Genomic DNA, 17,512 nt, shown 5'->3' with positions numbered 1-17,512 from the left:
GAGGAAGTGTCTTAGCCTGTACTGTGTGAAAAGGTTTAAGGAGGGTGTTTTTGTGCCCTAAACTCTAGAGTGAAAAACATTGATCTTCATCTTCAGTCCACTATTAGTCAACGTTAAGACTTTTCTTCTGGTAACATCAGTGGTCTGTTGTATGTAAATGTCCTCTCCACACAGGAGACATTGCCACCAAGTCAAGACCGAGACTGGAGCGTGACGAGGAGTTAGAGACCGGGGCAAGACTGAGACCAGTAAAATGCAAGTCCAATTGAAGACCACAATTGTTATACTGTCAACTCGCCCTCGCAATAAGAGTTAAAATGTCCAGTATTTCTGTGTTCATATTTCAGAAGAACATGTGGATTCTTTAGACATTCAAAATTGTGGAAAAAGGAATGTTGAGGACTGTGGCAGACCAGGGGTTGGGTCAAAACGTTTACACAGATCAGACACGGACAGAGTAGGATTAGCTCAGTTTCAAAGGTGTTTATTAAAATAATAGTTCAGCACCAATTAGTCCAGTCCGGATAGCCCGTCGAGACCTGGCACGTGGAGCAGATGGAGCCATCGCCTCGTGATGTATACTCCGTCTGTCACCGGGCCTCGACGAGTCTCCCCCTGGTGGCTGACCTGCTGTACTCCACAGGACAAATAGAGCTACTCTACAAATTATTTAAAAAATGTAAGCCTATTGTAATGGTTTTGACTTGAGGTTATTATTTATAGGGGTGCCAGGTAGATTGTGCCTACCAGAGAAAACATTGGTTTCTCCTTTTAGTTTGGGTGGGAATGAGTCCCATCTGGTCCGTCAAGTCTACACCAATACAAAGGACTTATGTAAAAGTCAGGATGGAAATAAACTTTTCATAAACCCTTAAAACATTGGAAAGAACTTCAAAAACAACTATATTCTTTTGCGTGGGTTGTATTAACAACATCAATGATTACACACACATATAATAATATAACACAATGAGTTCTGGTTCCTCCAGAAATGTCCTGTACCTCGGGCCTAAAAAGAGTCCAGCCCGGTAAAGGAGTTCAGTGAACTCAAGTGACTTTTGTCACGCAATGTTTGTCCGTTCATTCAGTGTAGCGTAAACACAGTATTTAAACATACCATCAATATAACAATTATTTTACCACAGAACTTTAAAGCGTATCAACTCTTACTAAGTCTTCAACTACAACTAACTACATAAATCATCACAGTATACCTCACATCAAAACAAATGAAATACCGTATACAAAAAGGTTGTAGTCAGTCGGTCAGTCAGACAATCCAACCGCCAATAGATCTCCAGCGGAGAAAGGCCACCGAGAGGGGTAGTCCACGGACGCAAAGAGTGGATCCGATCCTGGAAAACAACGGAATAGAGAAGCTTCGGGAACTGAGGGTTGAACACATCCTCAGTCACGTCTCCATCACAACCCCACTTTTGCGCAGCTGATGCTGGCTATTTAATTGGGAATTAAAGGGAAAGCGCCCTATTGGAAGGAGCTGCACTGAGACGGTTCAGAAAAATTCAGGGCCGTCACACTATGTGTAATCATAGAATTACATACACAATCCCTATTATATTCATATATGATCTCTGTGGGTCTTTTAGCTTAGAACTAGTAAAGATTTCTCATATCACTTTTAACATGCATTACCTTTTAATGTGGCAGAAATACAAACCACAGAGGTGGGAGGAAGTGGTAACTGTCTATGTCTCTGTGATGGTGAATGTCTCTATGACAACACTGCCTTGGCCTATACTCTGTGTGAAAATGTTTAAGGAGGGTGTTTTTGTGCTGTAAACCTTAGTGTGAAAAACAGAAAATGTTATCTTTCTTCATATTGTCATCCATTTGGAAGAGTATGTATGAAATACAGATGAATGAGTGATGATTACCTCATGGTGTCATTCTCCTTGCTCCCCTCAGGTCCTTGGACTGTGTTGTCAGTCTGAACAGGCTCAGCAGTTGGAGAGAAAGAGGATTGTTCAGTGGTTGGAGCTTGGGTTGCTGTGAGGTAAAAACAACAATGGTATTATGACTGGTGTACCAGAGAGACACAGGGTAGACTGAACTGTAACAATACATTGTGGATGTATTTGTCCAGTTTAATCTTTTGTCCAGTTTATTGTCCAGTTTATTTCATTTACACCAACTTGGAAATTTTGACTTAGTATTCCCAAAAGCTTTGAATCATGTTACAATCATCAAATCAAATCAAATGTATTTATATAGCCCTTCGTACATCAGCTGATATCTCAAAGTGCTGTACAGAAACCCAGCCTAAAACCCCAAACAGCAAGCAATGCAGGTGTAGAAGCACGGTGGCTAGGAAAAACTCCCTAAAAAGCCCAAAACCTAGGAAGAAACCTAGAGAGGAACCAGGCTATGTGGGGTGGCCAGTCCTCTTCTGGCTGTGCTGGGTGGAGATTATAACAGAATCATGGCCAAGATGTTAAAATGTTCATAGATGACCAGCATGGTCGTATAATAATAAGGCAGAACAGCAATCCAATTTGTTTTAGATGATCAGCCAGCAAGACTGGATAAACCAGGTTAATACTTAATTCTACAGTATCTGATTGTTCTCTACTCACTGGTCATAGTGGAGGTACTTTGTGTGGTGGTTTGTTGTCTGACAGTGATGTGAACAGGCATCATAAGGGCTCCAACTCCACACCTGTACCAACCAGTGTTCTCCATCTTCAGTCCACTCCTGGTCACCATTAAGACATTTCTTCTGGGGGCATCAGTGGTCTGCTGTAGGGTCACTGATGTTCCATCAAGAGCCGCTGAATTCCTCTCCACACAGGACCCACTGCCACCAATCCTGCACCACCACTTCCTATTTCCAGTGTAGCTACCGTAACAATTTACAATGACATTCCCTCCTTCAACTCCAGTCACCTCCTGTTGGTCCACATAGTGTTCTGGAGTACCTGAACACAGAGCGGCAGGGTAGCCTTGTGGTTAGAGCGTTGGACTAGTAATCGAAATCCCCAAGCTGACAAGGTATAAGTCTGTTGTTCTGCCCCTGAACTAGGCAGTTAACCCACTGTTTCAAGGCTGTCATTGAAAATAAGAATTTGTTCTTAATTGACTTGCCTAGTAAAATAAAAATTAGGTCTTGAGTGATGAAGTATTGTTTTGTAACAAATATCATAATGTATAGAGAACAGAAAGTAGACATATACCAACTTGACGAACTTTCCTCATGTCAACTTGAACAATAGTAGTGATAGCAGTAAATGAAACCAGAACACCAGTCATGTAATCATTTGGATGAGTTGCAGCGATCTTACCAGGAGTGACAGATAGGTAAGAACCTTTCTATCTAGACATTTTGTCCACCATTGATCTCCACAACACACCAGTAATGTACAGATTCCTCTGGCTCCAGATCAGTCATGGTCAAAGTGATTGTTTGCTGGTTGATGTCATCAGAGATTGAGGACTTATCTATGCTCTTGGGAGGGTCAGCAGGTACAACAGGGGAGCAACTATACAAATTATCTCCTTTACACAGGTATTTCACATGGGTTTTGTATTTCTGAACATAGTGACATGGGATGGTGGTGGAGCCTCTTGTCTGTCCAGACACACGATAAGCAACTGTAGACAGAACAGAAAACACATTAGATTGGAATCCAACCGAATTCTCACAACAGAAAAATGACATTCCATCTGGACTCTAACACTGTGACGGCCCTGAATTTTTCTGAACCGTCTCAGTGCAGCTCATTCCAATAGGGCGCTTTCCCTTTAATTCCCAATTAAGTAGCCAGCATCAGCTGCGCAAAAGTGGGGTTGTGATGGAGACGTGCATGAGGATGTGTTCAACCCTCAGTTCCGAAGCTTCTCTATTCCGTTTGTTTTGTTGCCGTTAAACGTGTGTTTTGTAGCTTAAGTGAGTTTACCCAGGATCGGATCCACTCTTTGCGTCCCTGGACTACACCTCTCCGTTCTTCGTGGCCTTTCTCCGCTGGAGATCTATTGGCGGATTAGATTGTCTGACTGACCGACTGACTACCACCTTTTTGTATACGGTATTTCATTTGTGTGGATGTGATGTATACTGTGATTTATGTAGTTAGTTGTAGTTGAGGACTTAATTAAGAGTTGATCCGCTTTAAAGTTCTGTGGTAAAGTAATTGTTATATTGATTGTATGTTTAGTACTGGGTTTACGCTACACTGAATGAACGTACAAACATCGCTGACAAAAGTCACTTGAGTTCACTGAACTCCTTTACCGGGCTGGACTCTTTTTAGGCCCGAGGTACAGGACATTTCTGGAGGAACCAGAACTCATTGTGATATTATTATTATGTGTGTGTGTAATCATTGTTGTTGCTAATACAACCCACGCAACAGTTTTTGAAGTTCTTTTCAATGTTTTAAGGGTTTATGAAAAGTTTATTTCCATCCTGACTTTTACATACGTCCTTTGTATTGGTGTAGACTTGACGGACCAGATGGGACTCATTCCCACCCAAACTAAAAGGAGAAACCAATGTTTTCTCTGGTAGGCACAACCTACCTGGCACCCCTATAAATAATAACCTCAAGTCAAAACCGTTACAACACACATAATACAGGAAGTGTTATTGATAAGACAAGCTACTGATCCTGTCTTCAGAGTTTCAGCATGTGTCCAGTCCCAGTACCTGACATCAACTTCAGCACTTCATAGAAACATGTTACCCTTACCTGAGAGTCTGGAGAAGATGAGGAGGAGGGAGAGGGAGAGATGAGAATCAATTTCTGGGTATATGTCTCTGTATGTTATATGGTACCAATGCACAATGTGTGTGTCAAGGACCAAGGCCCCAAATCGAATGACTGAACTTCCTAATATCTATAAGGCTCACACAAGATGGTATGAATTTCTGTGGAGCAGGTGGTCTTTATTTGGCCTGTATTTTAGTGTCAACAGTTCCAAACAGTGTATTTGTAAAACAAACAGAACCAATGATCATAATAGTGCCAAATTATGGGACAAATTCTTTCCCTTCTTGTAGTTTCTCCTAAGGAGCTGGTTCATAGTAGCTCCCATTCATCTCCACAGTCATTCGTTGCGTGAAGCAAAGCGACGATCACAGATTCTTTCACCAACGTCGTTTCATCCTGAAGTATGTTTTGTCTGCTGGAAAACATTTATCTGTCCTCTGCTTGACATTCTGTTGACGTGCCTGGAAGAATGATCGACACCCTAAGCAACACAGTATACAGAGAAAATAGCCATCTTTTAGCCAAGTTAAAACAGCAAGAGGGAGGAACTTTCATACTAATTAATAGGCTCCTCCTCTTCGTTGGGCTAAGATTAGACTACATTTCCCATAATGTAACAGTGTTGATGCGCAGACCCCATCTATAGTGAATTGTGGCCACATTCAGTGAGGTAAGCTGTTTCTGGATACTGTTTAAGGAGGGTCATGTTCACTATGCATCAAATTATATTTTGGGGGGCTTGTCCAATGAAGAAATATGTTTTGTTTGTTTACAGTTTGTCTACGGTGTGTCTTACTGAACACGACTCAGGATGATTCATTTTGTAATACTCCAGCACATTAGTACAGTCAAAGAGACCTTTGCCAAGACATTCAATAGTAGAATGGTCCAAAGTAGTGTATTTGGACCATTCTCTCTCTGTGTCTGTCTGTTTCACTGAAGCAGTAACTTACATGACGTGTCTTCACTGTCAACCGATACGGGTGGCTCACGAGGCAACATGACAATCTGCTGTATTGGCCTCAAGCAGTTCTAATGCCACGTGACATGGACAGAGAGGACAAGACAGAGAACAGTGATCTCCATTACCAACATCTTCAACCAGATACACTGAAATCAACATTACAAACCATGTGCATTTGTGAGAATGTGAGAAATATAAATTGTGACACTATACTTCAGAGAATTTTATTTCAATGTTTTTCCAGTGTTCTCCCATAACAAGTAGGCTCCTATATTATATTTGTCTAATTATGATCTACAAGAGAGAGCAGAGGACAGAGTGGTTGCCCATCTCCTCAAAGTGTATGACTAGGTCCTTGAAGGCATCCTCACAGTATAGGTTGCTTGCCCAGTGTCAGACGGCATCCAAGAATGTGTGTAGGTCTTCCACCTACAGTGTGAAATATAGAGGGACTTGTGTGAACCCTGAACCGTTAAGCTACCTCATGTCCTTGTGAAATGCATTGAGTCCTTTCCGATTTAAAGCCTGCCATGAAACATAAATTGAAAATATGTCACATTTATAATCTTGCATTCATGATATTGAGTTTCATGTGCTGTTGCTTTTAAAATCCTATAGATGGTAGTACAGTTTAGCACAGAGCCTTACAGAATAGACAGCACTGAATTTTCACATCCTGTGTTGCGGCATTTTCTCTCTGCTGGACCATAGCTAATCTTATTCTTCCATCTGGTTAAGAAGCTGCTCTCAAACCTTCAGCTCTGGATAGACAACACACTTTCACTCTCAAATAAGAGAGTCAAAATAAAAAATGTGCACACCTGAAGTGTCAGGTTGGGAAAAGTGAAAACTAGAATGGGTGCTCCTGCACACAGTGCAGAGAGAACATTAATAAACATGTAACGTTCCGGTCAAAGAGACCTTTCATTAGCAGCCTAAGACATTCATTAGCAGCCTAAATATTAGCAGCCTAAGACATTCATTAGCAGCCTAAATATTAGCAGCCTAAGACATGCATTAGCAGCCTAAGACATGCATTAGCAGCCTAAGACATGCATTAGCAGCCTAAGACATGCATTAGCAGCCTAAGACATGCATTAGCAGCCTAAGACATTCATTAGCAGCCTAAATGCATTAGCAGCCTAAGACATGCATTAGCAGCCTAAGACATGCATTAGCAGCCTAAGACATGCATTAGCAGCCTAAGACATGCATTAGCAGCCTAAGACATGCAATAGCAGCCTAAGACATGCATTAGCAGCCTAAGACATGCATTAGCAGCCTAAGACATGCATTAGCAGCCTAAGACATGCATTAGCAGCCTAAGACATGCATTAGCAGCCTAAGACATGCATTAGCAGCCTAAGACATGCATTAGCAGCCTAAGACATGCATTAGCAGCCTAAGACATTCATTAGCAGCCTAAATATTAGCAGCCTAAGACATGCATTAGCAGCCTAAGACATGCATTAGCAGCCTAAGACATGCATTAGCAGCCTAAGACATGCATTAGCAGCCTAAGACATGCATTAGCAGCCTAAGACATGCATTAGCAGCCTAAATATTATGTTTGGCAAAGAGGCCTACAGGAGACACAACCAAACCTCATACCGCTAAAAGACGGACATAAGTTCTGCAGTTGTGGACATATATGATGTCAACTTGAAGTTAAAAAAAAAAGATGTCTGCCTCACGCCTCACGATACATGTTCATAACTTTTGAAATGACTGTCCATGCACACCTGGGTGTAAATTAGTCATTGATGAGAATTATTCCATATTGCACGAATGAATAGTCTATGGCTACATGTGTAATCTGTAAAGGCACAATCAAATGACAACTGTCCTAGTCCGTTGTCCTAGTAACATAATGGATACAGGTGATGATGAAGGTGGAAAGGCTTAAAATGTTTCATCAGATCAATATACATTGTGTTATATTATTCTACTCTTTTAAAAGCAGCAGGCTTTGGAGAGCTAAATCCCTCGCTCACACAGTTTGAGAGCCGCGCTGTCTTGTCCATGACACTGGCAGTGGCTGCATGCTCTCAGCAGCCAAACAAACTCCATGCTGTACATTAGTAGTCTCGAAAACCCAACCTGACTGGTCACTGTTGCCTAGAGTCAGGTTTTCGATACTAGTGGATTAGCCGCACCAAATCATTGGTTATTTGTTTCAGATTGTTGTATTTACGCTGAGGTTGGATTCAGTGTGGCACACCTTGATCATCCAATCCCAAAATAACTGCATAAAGACTGGTCTGGTTACATAATAACTTACATTATGCTATGCTTTATCTTGGCCAGGTCACAGTTGCAAATGAGAACTTGTTCTCAACTAGCCTACCTGGTTAAATAAAGTGAAATAAAAAATAAAAATAAATAAATGTGGTGTTATTAGGCTACTGACTCTTTGACATTTGTTTACTAAATGTAGTACATGTGTAATAAGGTAAAAGCGTGTGTGTGAGTATGCGTGTTTGTGTGAGTGTCAAATGATGGGGCTTGACCTCGCTTAGTTGTCAACATTCAAAAGGTCTTTGTTATTATTATTATATATTTCAGTGCAGACAGTGAGCCTTCAGCTGACATATTTTCAATACCAGGATTGTTTTGAGGGGGTTTACATACCGTATGAATATCTAGGATATAGGTCATCACTGTAAAATATAATTATTTGTTAATACTATATAATGCAAGTAATTCCCATTTCCAAATTATGTCCATTATCAATATTGATTGGAAAAGAAATGCACTGCAAATTAAGTTTTGTCATATACAAAAGGCTAAACACTTGCTACTATTTAACAAATGGGCACCCACCCATCAATCTGACTTTCATTTGTCATTTTATGAATGGAAACTTTGTAACCGCTGATTGTACACGTTTCCACAATACTGCCGCGTGTAGGTTTAACTTTATTTGATGGACAGAAAATTGTCCAATAGTGGCACTCCCTTGAACAGGAAGTAAAATGACAGTCAACCAATAGGTATCACCTACATTTGCGTTCCTTTTTCCTCTTTGTTACGCCTGGTTGTCCTCTCATAGGTGAGATATTTCATAACTCTACTCTTGAACACAAATAACTCAAATACTGCCAGGCTTTTGACGTGCGTACATTTTTATACTGGATAAAAACATTTCATAGAGAAACATAAACATGGATACAGCTGTAGGTTTATTTACTACCTCAAGGCACAGGTCTACGCTAAAAATACACTTTGCAGCCAAACAGGAGAGCGACATCCTACGCAATCGGCGCTACTGTTTTTAAAAATTAGTTGATTTCTGACAGATTTACCCAGTGCTTTATGTGGAGAAATTTGAGAGGAAATATGGCTGCCTTAATACTCTGGTCACCCTTCACAATGCAAAGAGAGGTCATTATAGCAATCGATATGCTTTTGAAATACAAGAATATCTGAATGTCTGTAGCCCTAATATTTTTGACATGTGTATATACAGTATATATATACAGTATATATGATAGTATAAATACCTCACATGTGACTAGTAATAAGACTAAGACTGATAAGACATAAAGATGATTTAGCAATATGGAAGAACAATATATTTGAGTTACACTACTAATAAGCAATCAATAAATGTCTGAGAATGGAATCCTAAATACAAGTGTATTTAATTACTTTGGAAAATGAAGGGATTACATACAAGGCATCAAGCTTAAGTTATAAAGCATTAACAAGCATTACAAGGCATTCAATGCTGGACCATAGCTAATTTTCTTCCATCTGGTTAAGATGCAGCTCACCAACCTTCAGCTCTGGACAGACAACACACTTTCACTCAGAAATAAGTGAGTAGAAAAAAAAGAAAAAAAATACGCACAGGTCACAGGTTGGGAAAAGTGAAAACTAGAATGGGTGCTCCTGCACACAGTGCAGAGAGAACATTAATAAACATGTAACGTTCCGGTCAAAGAGACCTTTCATTAGCAGCCTAAGACATTCATTAGCAGCCTAAATATTAGCAGCCTAATCAAGTATTTCATCACTTGTCGAGTTAATGTTAAGATCATTATTATTTTTCTTGATCCGCATTTGAGCTAACTCAAGAATACGAGATTCCCTCAACTTAAAAAGGTCTGTAGCTGGCACCTTATTCATTACATAGGATGTGTATTCATTATATATCAGGGAATCTAATGGAATAAATCATCTAAACTTCCTACGGACCCACGGATGCAAATATGAAGGATACGACCTGAACCGGACATTCCGAGTAATCAAGAATACTCCTAAGTATCCAATCGCCGTTTACCGAACTTCCAAAGTTATGAAAATAATCCACAATTTCCTAATGATATATCACGTTGGGGTCACCATTTACTGTAGTGGGCATTGTACTTGTGTACCTGGACCATTTGTCATGCAACTCCAGATAACAGAGAGCATATAAAGTAGTGCCAAGCCTACATGTCTGATGCAGTAATTGTCTACTTTGCAGACAGACAATGCATTTGGTCTTGCCGAGGACTCTCCACAGGACAAAGAGTTCTGCTCATCTGCTTAGAAGACTCTTCTCCCAAAAGTACTTACCTACTTTAACGCTTTTTACCAAGGTAATGTGAATTGTCGAGTAATTTAAATTAAATCAGATAATATTCATATTTTTAATTAATAATGTTCATATTAGTGGTTTTGCTTGACACATTTTTTGTGTGCTTTTTATAGGCAAAGTGATGAATGCATTAGTTAGCACTACTGATATATGTATTTAACAATTTTCCAGGATCCATGCCCCTTGTGTGATGAAGCAAAAGAAGTCCTTGAACCATACAAACACAGGGTGAGGTTATGTTTCTCAGAAAAATGCACCTTAAATGTTTGCTGAACAATTGGATAAGTGTCTGCTAAATGGCACCTTGACTTTTTCCACATTTTATTACATTACAGCCTGTTTCAAAAATGTCCCCCCTCATCAATCTATACACAATACCCCATAATGACAAAGTACATATCCATAAGTATTCAAATCCTTTGCTATGAGACTTGAAATTAAGCTCAGGTGCATCCTGTTTCCATTGATCATCCTTGAGATGTTTCTACAACTTGGTTGGAGTCCAACTGTGGTAAATTAAATTGATTGGACATGATTTCGAAAGGCATACACCTGTCTATATAAGGTCCCACAGTTGACAGTGCATGTCAATGCAAAAACCAAGCCATGAGGTCGAGGGAATTGTCCTTAGAGTCGAGACAGGATTGTGTCGAGGCACATTTCTGCAGCATTAAAGGTCCCCAAGTTACACAGTGGCCGACATCATTCTTAAATGGAAGAAGTTTGGAACCACCAAGACTCTTCCTAGAGCTGGCCGCCCTGCCCAACCAATCAATCGGGGGAGAAGGGCCTTGGTCAGGGAGGTGACCAAGAACCCAATGGTCACTTTGACAGAGTGGCCAGACGGAAGCCACGCCTCAGTAAAAGGCACATGACAGCCTGCTTGGAGTTTGCCAAAGGTCATCTGAAGGACTCTCAGACCATAAGAAACAAGATTCTCGGGTCTGATGAAACCAAGATTGAACTCTTTGGCCTAAATGCCAAGCGGAACGTCTGGAGTAAACCTGGCACCATCCCTATGGTGAGGGATGTTTTTCAGCAGAAGGGACTGGGACATTAGTCAGGATCGAGGGAAAGATAAACGGATCAAAGTACAGAGAGATCTTTGATGAAAACCTGCTCCAGAGCGCTAAGGACCTCAGACTGGGGTGAAGGTTCACCTTCCAACAGGGCAATGACCCTAAGCAAACAGCCAAGACAATGCAGGAGTGGCTTTGGGACAAGTATCTGAATGTCCTTGAGTGGCCCAGCCAGAGCCCGGACTTGAACCCGATCGAACCTCTCTGGAGAGACCTGGAAAATAGCTGTGCAGCGATGCTCCCAATCCAACCTGACAGAGCTTGAGAGGATCTGCAGAGAAGCATGGGAGAAACTCCCCAAATACAGGTGTGCCAAGCTTGTAGCGTCGTACCCAAGAAGACTCAATGCTGTAATTGCTGCCAAAGGTACTTCAACAAAGTACTGAGTATAGGGTCTGAATACCTATTTAAATGTGATATTTTTGAGAATTAAAAAAAATAAATTTTCAAACATTTCAAAATACCTTTTTTTGCTTTGTCATTATGGGGTATTGTGTGTAGATTGAAAAGGAAAGAAAACAATTTAATACATTTTAGAGTAAGGCCGTAACGTACCAAAATGTGTAAAAAGTAAAGTGGTCTGAATACTTTCCGAATGCACTGAGTGTACAAAACATTAAGAACACCTGATCTTTCCATGACATAGACTGACCAGGTGATTCCAGGTGAAAGCAATCCCTTATTGATGTCACTTGTTAAATCCACTTAAATCAGTGTACATGAAAGGCAGTAGACAGGTTAAAGAAGGATGTGTACGCTTTGAGACATGGATTGTGTATGTGTGAATGGGCAAGACAAAAGATTGAAGTTCCTTTGAACGGGGTATGGTAGTATGTACCATGTGCCCTGGTTTGTGTCAAGAACGGCAACACTGCTGGGCTTTTTACACTCAACAGTTTCCTGTGTATATCGAGAATGGTCCACCACCCAAAGGACATCCAGCCAACTTGACGCAACTGTGGGAAGCATAGTAGTTACCATGTGCCAGCTTCTCTGTGGAACGCTGAACACATTGGAGAGTCCAGGCCCCGACAAATTGAGGCTGTTCTGAGGGCAAAAAGGGGTCGGTGCAACTCCATATTCGGAAGATGTGTCTAATGTTTGGTATACTCAGTGTATTATGAAAAGGTCAATTTACTAATGAATGTCTTCTCTTATTTCTGTTATTTACAGTATATTTTTCTGCAGGTAGATATCACACTGGCGGAGAACAAAATTTGGTGGGACAGATACAAATACGACATCCCAGTCTTCCATCTGAATGGACAGTTTCTAATGATGCACAGAGTTAGCACTTCACTCCTGGAGAAACGGTTGGCTGAAGTGGATGAAGAACAACAATAAAATGACTTTGCAATTGAGTAGCCTTAAAGCTAGAATCCAGGTCACCCCACCTGTGTTTTGGTAAAGAGCTGAGGGATGGGCACTATAACCACGCTCAAATTCATGGACAGAGATATGGATGCAAGGTCAGACCATGCATGATATTAAAATGATAGTTTTAACCATTTTTTGGGGGCTATTCAGTGTTTGTTTGCATTTACATTGTTTACAATTATTGGGAGTAAACTAAGCTTCTATTTTGGGTTCTCATGGAGTGTGACTGTTGAACAAAGCTCATGAGGCATTTATAAGTTATATTCTTCAAAAATTAATGTATATATATATCATTATTTTATAGGTCCAAAAATGAAAGTAGGAACTAAGCATTCCATCTTTAAATATACAGTTAAGGCCTACTGGCTCCCGAGTGGCCCAGCGTCATTCGGGTTTGGCTGGGGTAGGCCGTCATTTAAAATAAGAATTTGTTCCTAACTGACTTGCCTAGTTAAATAAAGGTTAAATAAAAATTATATGTACAGTTGAAGTCGGAAGTTTACATACACCTTAGCCAAATACATTTAAACTCAGTTTTTCACAATTCCTGACATTTAATCCTAGTAAGAATTCCCTATTTTAAGTCAGTTAGGAACACCACTTTATTTAAAGAATGTGAAATGTCAGAATAATAGTTGAGAGAATGATTTATTTCAGCTTTTATTTCTTTCATCACATTCTCAGTGGGTCAGAGGTTTACATACACTCAATTAGTATTTTGTAGCATTGCCTTTAAATTGTTTAACTTGGGTCAAACGTTTCGGGTAGCCTTTCACAAGCGTCCCACAATAAGTTGGGTACATTTTGGCCCATTCCTCCCGACAGAGCTGGTGAAACTGAATCAGGTTTGTAGGCCTCCTTGCTCGCACACGCTTTTTCAATTCTGCCCACACATTTTCTATGGGATTGAGGTCAGGGCTTTGTGATGGTCACTCCAATACGTTGACTTTGTTGTCCTTAAGCCATTTTGCCACAACTTTGGAAGTATGCTTGGGGTCATTGTCCATTTGAAGAACCCATTTGCGACCAAGCTTTAACTTCCTGACTGATGTCTTGAGATGTTGCTCAATATATCCACATAATTTTCCTCCTTCATGATGCCATCTATTTTGTGACGTGCACCAGTCCCTCCTGCAGCAAAGCAGCCCCACAACATGATGCTGCCACCCCCGTGCTTCACGGTTGGGATGGTATTCCTCAGCTTGCAAGCCTCTGCCTTTTTCCTCCAAACATAACAATGGTCATTATGGCCAAACAGTTCTATTTTGCTTCATAAGACCAGAGGACATTTCTCCAAAAAGTATGATCTTTGTCCCCATGTGCAGTTGCAAACCGTAGTCTGGCTTTTTTTATGGCGGTTTTGGAGCAGTGGCTTCTTCCTTGCTGAGTGGCCTTTCAGGTTATGTCGATATAGGACTTGTTTTAGTGTGGATATAGATATTTGTGTACCTGTTTCCTCCAGCATCTTCACACCAAATTACGTTCATCTCTAGGAGACAGAATGCATCTCCTTCCTGAGCAGTATGACGGCTGCATGGTCCCATGGTGTTTATACTTGCGTACTATTGTTTGTACAGATGAACGTGGTACCTTCAGGCTTTTGGAAATAGCTCCCAAGGATGAACTAGACTTGTGGAGGTCTCCAATTTTTCTCTCTGAGGTTTTGGCTGATTTCTTTTGATTTTCCCATGATGTCAAGCAAAGAGGCATTGAGTTTGAAGGTAGGCCTTGACATACATCCACAGGTACACCTCCAATTGACTCAAATTATGTCAATTAGCCTATCAGAAGCTTCTAAAGCCATGACATTTTTAAAATATTTTCCAAGCTGTTTAAATGCACGGTCAACTTAGTGTATGTAAACTTCTGACACACTGGAATTGTCATACAGGGAATTATAAATTAAATAATCTGTCTGTAAACAATTGTTGGAAAAATTACTTGTGTCATGCACAAGGTAGATATCCTAACCGACTTGGCAAATCTATAGTTTGTTATTAACTAGAAATGTGTGGTGGCTGAAAAACGAGTTTTAATGACTCCAACCTAAGTGTATGTAAACTTCCGACTTCAGCTGTCGGCAATTTTTTATTTGACTGAAATAAATATAGGCCTATAATTTTCTTACGTGAAATGCATGCTTATGGTGATGATTATCTTTTGTCAATACATTTTAAATATCAAAAAGACAGCCGTCTTACATTGGATGAATAATAACCAAGTACCGGTAATTGATTTGAAAGTTAAAGTTCCTTGATGGACCACCAGGATGCGCCACGGTACCCGAGATCATCATTCACGTCGAGGACCCTCCCATTGGTGGCAAGTTTTGTTACTGCAATAATCTGATTGGATGGGGGAAACCGTTATTGTATGTCTGACTGGCTAGACGGCTTGATTTACCAGCTGACGGGGGGGAAGTTGGCGTGGATCACTGACATTAAACCAAACGATTATTTGATCATCCTGCGTCGCAGTGTGTATAATCATCATTTGAAGACTTGGGATCTCACAATGAAGGTATGTATAGTTTAGATATTAGTAAGTACAAATGGTAAAATGTAAGGTGTGGCACATGAGTTAACAAAATTAACATTTCGTTTTGTGTCTCAATACACCCACACACCCTGCTGTCAAAACAATGCAATGGGGTTCACAATGTATAAAGCTAATGTTAGTTACAGTGTTACAATCTAACAGTGTTTTGACAACAGAGCGTTTTGGATACGTGTACTGTGTATGTTATTACTTGTCTTTATGAACAATGTCTTTAGTCACCGTGAAAGCGTGTGATTTTTGTAAATGGTCTGATAAATTGCGAGGCTACTTTCATTTATCTAACATGTACAGTGCATTCAATTTTCTGAAAACGGTATCTGTTCTTTGAGTCTTCTTGGCAGCTCTCTCTTTGGGACTTGCCTGTGATAATCCCAAAAATGCTGTCATGAGACCGAGGGCACATTTGCTCCAGAACGTTAGTTAATTAGTCAGAGCATTTCTCGTACAGTTGTCATTGCATTCAGCTGTTGCATTATTGTTGACTCGTGTAGGCTTCTTCAATTGGACAGCCAAGCCAATGATGACATACAGACTGAAAAACATGACAATATATTTTTAATAAAAAATAAATACATATTTTATTTTAAACTTTAACACACTCTTTTAAAAAGTGTGTCTATTACAGCAAAACGGTCAGATTACCCTTTTCAATTTCACGTTGAGTGCACAGACCGCACACACACTATGGATAGTTAGCTACAAGTAACTGCCAAAATAAAGGAAACACCAACTTGGTGTTAATACGGCGTTGGGCCAACACAAGCCAGAATAGCTGTCTGGAATTCTATTGGAGGGTAATGCGACACCATTGTTCCACAATAAATTTCATAATTTGGTGTTTTGTTGTTGATGGTGGTGGAAAGTGCTGTCTCAGAGCCGCCACTCTAGAATCTCCCATAAGTGTTCAATTGGGCTGAGATATTTTAACTGAGACATCGGCATATGGTTTTCATGCTCATAAAACCATTCAGTGACCACTCGTGCCCTGTGGATGGGGGCATTGTCATCCTGTGGGGGGCTTAGCCATGGTAGCCAAAGTAATAGTCTGCCCAGCATTTTTATACATGACCCTAAGCATTATGGTATGTTATTGCTTAATTAACTCAAGAACCACACCTGTGTGGAAGCACCTGCTTTCAATATACTTTGTATCTATCCCTCACTTACTCAAAAGTTTCCATTATTTTGGCAGCTACCTGTATATCATAACTAATACTGAAGTTTCTACTGGAGTTATTAAGAGAAGCACATATGTCTGTGTCTATCTGGTTATTCATAACGCAATAGATAGGTGATCTTTTGTCGAGAGGGCCAAACAATATGGTCATTGGTCCGTGCCATAAGGGCACTAGACTGAAAGATTCATTATGTTTCACAGAAAACGTATGCAGCATGGTGCTGCTTTAAGGAATCCAGTCCCTGCGGTGTGTCATGAGTGTACTTTGGCCCTTTAAAAAAAAAAAGTATTGTTTGGCATTGCTTTGTTTACAGTTGTTCAGCTTATCATGTCATCAAAATACTCCCGAACATACAACACACAGAAAATATGTTCATTTATACAGCATTTCTAACTAAATATGAATTTGTGGTTATGAACATCTGATTGTAGAGGCCAATTTAATCTCTTGCTGGAAAGTATAGAATAAAAAATTGCTTGAATGGATTTGGTGAAATGCTCATTTGGCTGTGTAATACCAATATTCACATTGCACTGTGCTGTATGTGGAGAGTTTAGCATTACTAATGATCTCTGTGGTGTATCATTTGGATTCAAATGTGAATTACACTAAAGGTTATACTAGAATTTGTGTGAAACACATGGTGAACGGATATCGTTGTGGCTATAAAAATGTTAGATGGATTAATACTATTCTGTTGTCTGCCTGAGCCTCATAGACAACAATGATGCAAAGCATCCTGGGGGATCACAACAACAGAAGTTGTCATGTAAAATAAAGGCTGATATTAGATGCCTTTCCTATGTTTGGAAAACTATATAGTAACAACAAGGAAATAAGATGTCAAATAGAATGTTAGATTGAGGCAAGGGGTCACTCACAGACAGCGCGGAGGTCAATTGTAATCAAATTAATTTAGTCAACAAAAATGATTATTTTCCTTCATGGAAAAAAGGAATTTCAATTAACTTCCTGAATTGACCGACTGGCATTGACACCAACCATGCTCACAGAACACAGCCCCAGGGAGCAACAAAGTAGAT

At 40.2% G+C, this 17,512-nt stretch overlaps 2 protein-coding genes across 5 annotated transcripts in view; both read left to right on the top strand.

The window, feature by feature from the left end:
* LOC118387281 (E3 ubiquitin-protein ligase MARCHF3-like) overlaps nt 1–17,512 on the top strand; it is a 441,656-nt gene that overhangs the window by 404,307 nt on the left and 19,837 nt on the right. The window contains exon 1 of one of the 2 annotated variants that reach the window (XM_035775465.2): nt 15,089–15,252. The exons of the other annotated variant lie outside the window; for it this stretch is intronic. The gene's annotated coding sequence lies outside the window, so the exon portion shown is untranslated. Of the gene's footprint in view, nt 1–15,088; nt 15,253–17,512 lie in introns of those variants that run through there. 2 annotated transcript variants of the gene reach the window in all.
* Nucleotides 3,894–12,865, top strand: c9h5orf63 (chromosome 9 C5orf63 homolog). 3 transcript variants are annotated; one of them, XM_035775468.2, is made up of 5 exons: nt 8,714–8,743; nt 9,457–9,512; nt 10,163–10,277; nt 10,448–10,504; nt 12,529–12,865. In XM_035775468.2, the coding sequence occupies exons 2-5, from the start codon at nt 9,457–9,459 to the stop codon at nt 12,697–12,699; spliced, it is 399 nt and encodes a 132-aa protein (XP_035631361.1). In that variant the 5' UTR covers nt 8,714–8,743; the 3' UTR covers nt 12,700–12,865. The 3 variants fall into 3 exon arrangements, with proteins under 3 accessions (XP_035631363.1, XP_035631362.1, XP_035631361.1); XM_035775470.2 differs by lacking the exons at nt 8,714–8,743; nt 9,457–9,512 and adding an exon at nt 3,894–4,043; XM_035775469.2 differs by lacking the exon at nt 9,457–9,512 and having other exon boundaries at nt 8,685–8,743.

This window comes from Oncorhynchus keta, chromosome 9, assembly GCF_023373465.1.
Source record: "Oncorhynchus keta strain PuntledgeMale-10-30-2019 chromosome 9, Oket_V2, whole genome shotgun sequence".
NCBI classification, from domain to species: Eukaryota; Metazoa; Chordata; class Actinopteri; order Salmoniformes; family Salmonidae; genus Oncorhynchus; species Oncorhynchus keta.
This window is presented reverse-complemented; position numbering and strand designations above follow the sequence as displayed.